General features: G+C 42.2%; 1 protein-coding gene across 1 annotated transcript; it reads right to left on the minus strand.

Annotated features, from left to right (window-relative positions):
- Positions 1–207: 207 nt before the first annotated feature.
- LOC310632947 (testis-specific serine/threonine-protein kinase 6-like) lies at positions 208–1,065 on the minus strand (the record flags this gene model as incomplete). The annotated part of the gene is made up of 1 exon (XM_083350401.1): positions 208–1,065. One exon carries the CDS (start codon positions 1,063–1,065, stop codon positions 208–210), a length of 858 nt encoding a protein of 285 aa, XP_083206527.1.
- Positions 1,066–8,065: the final 7,000 nt, after the last annotated feature.

An 8,065-nucleotide genomic window follows, 5' to 3' on the forward strand; every position in this document is an offset into this window, starting at 1 on the left:
CTTCAACTTCATACTGTTGTGTCAGTCTTTCTCCTGTAATCCAGAATGGTTGTCTGAATGTTGCAGGTGAGTTCTTTCCTCTTTCTGTAACCCCAGCTTGCACTGGAGTTCCACCCTTGTCCATAATGCATTAGCATTGGTTTGTTTTCCTTGCAACTGCTGAATGAGATCAAAGCTCCAGCTGTGTTCAATGGTCCTAGGTCAGAGTTACTTAGAAGAGGTTTCTTTGTTTACAGTTCCTCCTTTCAGCCAGCTGTTTTTGGCCACTTGTCCTACTGCAGGTCGGGAAGCTGGACTAAACTGAAGCAACTGGGCAATGAGAGATTTGCAGGGTTCAGGTAAGGGAGGGTGACCTTCTGGATAGAACACCCCCTTCTTTTGGCGGCGGGGCATACTATGGATGTGGCTGTCATCAAAAGGCATGCATCCAGTAACCATCACATACAGCACTACTCCCAGACTCCACACATCATACTTCTTGGGATCATAGGGAATGCCCAGCAGCACTTCTGGGGAGGCATAGGCAGCAGAGCCACAGTATGTAGTGCTCAGATCCGGATACCCGCGTGACTCCCTGCCAAAGCCAAAGTCAGTCAGCTTTGCTCGACGTCCATCTGCAGTGAGTAGTACATTTTCACATTTAAGGTCCCGATGCACCAAATTCCGATCATGCAAGTAGCGTACAGCACTCACCACTTGGAGGAAGATGTCTCGAGCTTCCGGGATGCAGGGTAGCTTCCCCAGTTGTTGCACCAGCTGTAGCAAGTCAGTTGAAGCAGCTTCCATCACAATATAAAGTTTCCCATTGCAAACTTCAATGAATTCAAAAACACGTACAATGTTGGGATGACGAATTGCCCGTAAGATGGACAGCTCACGTGGGAGAAACTTGTGTACAAAATCAGGGGGTGCCCGGCGTCGATCTACTACTTTGATGGCTAGAGGGCCTTTGTACTTGGCTGAGGTGGCTACCCTTACTTTTGAATAGCTGCCCTCCCCCAGTGTTTGGCCCAGCTTGTAGCCAAGCTCATTTAGCCATCTGTCCCCTCCAGAACTCTTTGACATGGTGCAGGATGTCTTGGAGAGCTCTGCTGGGCGTGCCCGGGACTTAGATATTAAAGCAAGGATTGAAGGCTTTAACCCATTGTGTGTGCTTGATGTTGCTCTTCACCCCCTCCCATGTTCCCTCTGGGGGCTTAAGGCAGGAGTATTATACAACTTGCCCATGTATTGTGATGTGCTGCAGGTGTCATGGCTCATTCCTTATTTAGGTTGCCAAGGCTGGTATATCATTTTCTTCATTTCTTTTCCCCATAGGAATATGCACAAAACTAAGGGATTATTAGGGTTTAGAGTAGATTTTCTTGAGGGGAAAAAAACACAAAGTAGAACCTGGGCTAGAGTTCACACGGAGAATAGCAAGGAATGGCTGAATTTATTGATATTTATTTTTTTCACAGAAACAGATTGGTGGGGAAGAGTTGCTAACAGAACAAACAGATCCTGCTTGACTTATCATAAAGACACCCCCTGTAGCTATTTGTTGAAGCCATGAGTGCACGACCAAATCCAACTGTGGCCCTCTGCAAAGGTGGAATACTTTCCTCTTTTCTTCATCTGCTTCAAAGTGGTGTTTTTCAGCATCTGCCAATAGAAGGTGTATTGAGTTATCAGACTACTGAATCGTTCAAGGTAAGTTGGAGGGGGCACTGCTCTTGGTCCCTAGAGCAGGGGTCCCCAACCCCCGGTCCATGGACCGGCACCAGGCTGTGGCATGCCAGAAACCCGTCCACGCAAACAAGTGAAGCCCCGTCTGCAGCATGCAGGCAGTACATGAAACCACACCCCCTCCGGTCTGTGGAAAAACCTCTCTCCACAGAACTGGTCCCTGTTGCCCAAAAGATTGGGGATCTCTGCCCTAGAGGCTACTGCAAGCACACCCCTGGCCACTGATTTTCAGGGCCATTTGTCTTTTGGCAGCAGGACAGTCAGAACTCTCTCCCTATGCTCAAGACCCTTTCCTCTCCTTCTCTTGCCATTCAGTGTGTGGCAGCAGAAGTGGGGAGAAAAGAAAGGGCAGCCAATCTTTGTGTGTGTGTGTGTGTGTGTGTGTGTGTGTATGTGTATGTGTGTGTGCCGGCTCTTCTGCCTCCAGAATTTGCTAATCCTTTATGCTCCTAGTGTTGTTTCAGGACTTCCTGATTGGCAGCAAACTTGGGAAAACCACTTAATAGGTCCTTAATTGCAACACGTCAAGGAAGTGTGAGGCATGTTTGTAGCAAGAAGGATACGAAAAGTTATAGATGTTAAGGATCATTTCACAATAACCTGTACCTTGATAAATATTTCATATGATTCATTTGACAATATCATTTGATACAACTGCTAACTTCTTCCATGGAAATAAGTTAAAGAATCAGGGTGTTGGGTTTTTTTTTTTTACTAGATTCTACTGAACTACTGGAAATTATGAGCTATGTTGACTGCCCTTGAACATATGATCTGGAGTCCTACTTCTTCCATGCTGCTAACCTCAAATGATTTTGCTGCAGCCGGATGACTGCTTTCTCTCTGGGTTCCTTGTTAAGTCCTCAGAATTTCCCTACACCCAATGCTGCCGTAAATTGTCTTGTCATTTTGGTGGATTTCCTGAATTCTTTTGCACATTTGGAATTATTTTTCTTAAATGGCTGTCTTCCAGGTGCCAGGCCTCTAATTCCTTGGAACCTTTCCCCTCTTCTCTGTGAAGCATCTACAGAAATAAGTTTTCATATTCCTATTTTTTTTTTATTCCTCTGGATTATCCTTACTTTTTCTCCCCTATCTCTCTGCTGGATAACGGGTGTGTGAATGACTGAGCCCCTCTAGCTATCGTTTTAAGTGTCTGCCAGAAAAATGTCCCCTTTGCTGACATATTTGATTATGTTAACAATGCTCTAATTCTACTCTAACGTTTAGGCCTCTCTTTAAGCTCTCCCTCCCTGTATTTCCTATGAAATATCAGCAGCACTTCTGTGGTCCATAAACGTGATCTGTTTCCCACAGGGAGTTTCCACAACTGATTCTGCTTCCTCCTTTATTTAGCCTCAAACTTTAACACCCTGAGGAAAAAGGTGATTGATCATCTCGAAGGTCTTTTTCAGGGGTGTCAAACTCGCAACGTCACGTGACGTGTTGCCATGTATCGTGACTTTTTCCCCATTGCCAGCAATGGGGTGGGTGTGGTTTCAGCATGACGCATCTGGTCTGCGGGCCGGCAGTTTGACCCCTGGTCTAGTTCATAGCAATGTATTATATGTCATAATACTATGAACATTAGAATAGTTCTGTGGGGAAAATTGAAAAATATTTTGATCTTATTTACATGCATATAGTAAAGACTGGAGAAACAGGTGGGCTCATGGCCTGGAGAACCTTTGTATAATTGTTTGTTTTATATAGTAGGTTGTATAAAGGTCTTGGACACTGCAGCATGAACTGAAGTTTTCAATAACAACAGCCTGGATAATATTGTTGTATTGCATTAGCGTAGAAGCAGAATGATATCTCTGCTATTGCAGATGCCTTTGGACTCTTAGAAAAATTGTTCTGCATTCTGGTATGTTGCACATTTGGGAGTTTCTCCGAATGGATGATAGAGTTATGGTAGATTCTTATGTTTCCAGAGTTAGGCTGTGTGCTGAATTTCTGCAGGGGGTTAAGCCTTGGGAAGATTATTTTCATTTTTATTAAATGGTTTTTTTTCCCGAAAAATCTAGTTTCTCACACATCAAAATCAGGTGAACATGCAAATGGGTTGAATTGATGCTAAGATTCTTTTTTTTTATTTTATTTTTTATTTATTTTAATTCCATTTATATCCCGCCCTTCTCCGAAGACTCAGGGCGCTTACAAGCTTAGCAATAATGGTTTGGATTAAAGTTAACAACAAGTTCAGTCCCCAAAAGTTAAATGATGCTGCTATGGGAAGTGATGTTTTGCTTATCACGAATGGTGCTGCACGCCTCCGTTAGGAAACAAATTCTTCACTTGGAATTGTTACTAGAGTGGCTTTTCACCCCTTGGAGTATAACGAAGTTATTAGCTGTCGCAGCAGTGAGTCGCTAGAACTGATATTCAAAATATCTTCCAGAACAGTGAAATAATTATTCGCTTAGGAATAACTTGCCCTGAACACCAAGGCTGAGTGGTAAATAGGACATGCTATGACAAGGCTTTCTAGTGAAGTGAGTCCTTGCTTTAGCAATAGCATTCATGCTCTTTCGTGTATCTGCTGTGGCTTCCTCTTAGAAAATGCAGTAAATAACCAATATAATGTGGATTCTGCTCAAGACTATTAGGATTATTATTTAAGAAGTCTTGATGGCAGTCATGCTTCCAAGATCCAATCTGCCCATTTGGCTAACAAGGATTTTTTTGGTCTAGTAGGGTTCTAACCTATCTTGCCAGGATTGGATAGAACTATTCCTGTCAAACTGTTAGGTAGACATTCCCTGATCTCTCAGACCCACCAAATTGGTTCCCTTATTCTGATACAGCATGTTTAACTTAGTAATTGGTGCCAAACCAGAAGGGTTGAATAGAACTTTCTTCCTAAATGTGGAGGAAGAAAATGGAGAAGACGCTGAATGTCCTGCCTAACCTCCAGCCCTTTGCAGGCCAGACCCACAGAGTCTTTCCATTCAGCAGACTCCTAGAGTTTCTATTGAAGTGGTTTAGTCATAAATGCTTTCTGCGGAGGCAGTCGTCCAGTTTCCTGGCTTCAGTGAATGATGGGATGCGAGGGGAATGGTTTGGTAGGGAAAGACTGAGACGTGGAAGGAACAGTAAGCTAAATTCACTAAAGCTGATAATTAAAACCAAAAGCAGAGGGAAAAGAGAAGAATTCACTTCCAACACGCCAAGGTAGAAATCTTGAGCTACAAACTACAGAGGAGGAAATCTATTATTTTAACACCACAGAAAATTTAGCAATGAGCCAGGTACTGAAAGCCAAAGTCTGTACGCAGATTATTAATTTGAGATTCTTATCATGAATCATAGTTACCAATTGAAACTTCAGAGGAGGTTGAATGTGCATGTTTCAGTTTGATCACACTACTAAGAAGGCAGAATTTGTCCTTTTGAGGGATTTCCCCTGGTTTTCATGAGCGTCAGAATTCCTGTTCCTTAGTCTTATTTTTTCCTTTGAGAAATGTAGCAAATGCTATTCTTCCACATCAGGGAGGCATATGTATATGGATTATAGATCGAGAAGTATAGTCAGTATGTCCTGTGACATAGAGTGTAAACCAAAGTTGAGTAATAAAATATTGTGATATACAAAGATAGCAATTAAATTGTATGTATTTTATTAGACAAAAATGATACAAATTTGTGGCTTCAGCAGAAAATAATAAAATATTGAGTGACTCAGCCCTACATCTTACCACTGCTTTGCAGCTGCCTCTTTGCTCAAAGTCTTATTAAATGACTGTTCATCACATTATTTTTACCTTTCAGTCTGCAATAAGCATGGATTAGTTTCACCAATGAGAGTTTTAAATCATCTTGATTCTTTTCTCGCTTTAGCTATGTAAAATCTGTGTGTATGTGTGTGTATAAATATCTGAAAGCTTAAGCTAAGATGTGTTGAAAGAAAAATCTTCATCAGGGTCCAGTCCAAGCTGGGAATAAACAAAATGGAGACTGCTTTAGAAAGAAGGTTGCAGTTTATTGAAGAGGAGAGCCAGACAAAAGTGTGGCTCTGGGAAAACTGACCACATGGAGCGGGGACTGATGGTTTTACCTTCTTGGCAGTGGTGGGATTCAAATATTTGAACAACCGGTTCTCTGTGTGGAGGCCGCTTCTGGAAGTCCATTCTGGGCCTGGGCAACAAAAAATTAGCTACCGGTTCTGCTGAACTGGTGCGAACCGGTTGAATCCCACCACTGCTTCTTGGGCTTTTGTGTTTGAGTTTGTTTCCTGATCCTGTGGCATGAACTTTGACCTGAGCTTTTGGTATTCTGATGGTGGTGGGTTAACCCTATTATGTCCTAAAGGTCATGTTTTTAGAGTTTGGGTAGGGGATGTAGATTTTAGGGGTCTTTCTCTTTCTAATCTCATCAGCTCCAAACTTCCTGGCCCCAACCTTTCTGAACAGGATTATCAAATCTGCATGTCTACAGACCAGGCCTCTGCCTAGTTTCTGCTTGGGGTTATTAAGAAAACTGTGCCTGCTTTTCTGCCTTTAAGATCCTTTTGGGAAATATAATATTCTGCCTTTTAATATTCCCAAAATATTTCTTCCTCTGCAGGGGGGTGCTGTCCCCCCACAGATGACTCCAACTTGCCCAACTCAGGCTGCTATTTAACCAAAGTCTTAACCCTCTATATCTCAACCTGAAGCAGTCACCATCTGGGGTTGATACAGTGCAGATTTAAAATAACAGATGGTATCCCTTCCTTATGCATTTTGGGGGAAATCCAGCAATTTGACAGCACCCTGTTAGAAAAGGTTGGATTGGAACAACCCTGAATTGACCTTACTCAGCCGTTGAATGTGGCGTTCTACTGACTAAGCTGCTTTCCTGTTTTCACCACAGCGGTGCTAATACCACCAATGAATCACTGAATGAGAACGGTCTCATCCAAACTGTGCTGGGAAAGAGTCTTTAGGGCTATGATTATGTGCTGACAGGCATTTCTGCTACTGCTTTGGGATTTACAAAAACCCTAATCCTGTGGGATTTCCCCTATCAGGCAAATATGAGAAAACATCCCCTATATTGAGCTAAAGGTAGGGGAGAAATGCCATGTTCTTCCAAGACTTTGAAATGGTATGAGGTCCATCCTGAGGTGAAAGCAACTATGGGGAAAATGAGGGGAAATGAGAAAGTATGGAAAGGGTCAAGCTTTCTCTTCTACAGCTGCCATATTTACCATTTCATTTGGATAATAAATCATTCTGACAAATTAATTTGTCAAAGCCTCATGCCTTGTAAGGCCAAACTCTCAGTACTTGCCTGTATTCTTGAATGTTGTTCAGCGGCTCCATTCTTTGCCTTTTTTAAATATGTGGGTTGTATGATGGACAGGGAGTTGGGATAGGGCAGGGGTAGGCAACCTCGGCTCTTTTATGACTCATGGACTTCAACTCCCAGAATTCCTGAGTCAGCATGAGTCATAAAAGAGCCGAGGTTGCCTACCCCTGGGATACGGGGTGAAAAGATATTTTCTTCATTATAGATTACTTCTTTTCAAAATAAGAGGACCAAGAGGAATACCAAGAGGAGTGTGAAGAAAATAGTGCGGGCTTGGCTTTTTTTTTTGGTCTGTGTGTGTGTTTTGTTTTGCTGTGTCTCGAGAGCTCAAAATTAGGAAGCCTTTGCTTTGCTTTCTTATCACATGTTCTTAATTCTCTTAGTATAACAATGAACCAATGCATCTGTTTGGGAGTCTTAGAGGGGACCAGGAATTGGCTAACCCTTCTAAGCTAAGCAGGACTGGGCATGGGGAATATTTGGATGGGAGGATACTTGGGAAACTTCGGGGTTATCAGCTAGGTAAGAAACTGGAAGTTGTTGGCAATCTGCTTCCATATTTGTACCAAAAATCTACATGGCCATATCAGTGGAATCACCAAGAGTCAAACTTCTGCCCTGCTTCCATTTTTTTGTACTCACAGTCAGAATAAATACCTTGTCTCATTCTAACAATTGTGAAAGATTTGTTGCTGATCTAGCAAAGGCATTAAGCAGTGAACTTTGTTAAAGAATGCTATCTGTTTACTTTTAGTTCTCTGAAATCAAGTGACAGTCATCCCCAAAGATCATAATCTCAATAGCATTTTTTTTAAAAAAAAATCTCACTGATTTGGGATTATAGTCATAATCAAGTTAAACAGTCATTTTAGTTGAGATCCATGGAACCTAAAGAAGTCTTGTGGGCCTGAAACATACATTTAGAACTTCCTAGCTTGTTTAGGTAAGTTTATGGCCTGCTATTCCCCTATTCAACAGCAGAAAAAATGGTTTGCAACAATAGTGGGTTGGGTGAGAGAAAGGAAGGCAAATGGTGAAATGT

The sequence above is a fragment of the Vipera ursinii genome (genome assembly GCF_947247035.1).
Source record: "Vipera ursinii genome assembly, chromosome: 1".
Lineage (NCBI taxonomy): Eukaryota > Metazoa > Chordata > Lepidosauria > Squamata > Viperidae > Vipera > Vipera ursinii.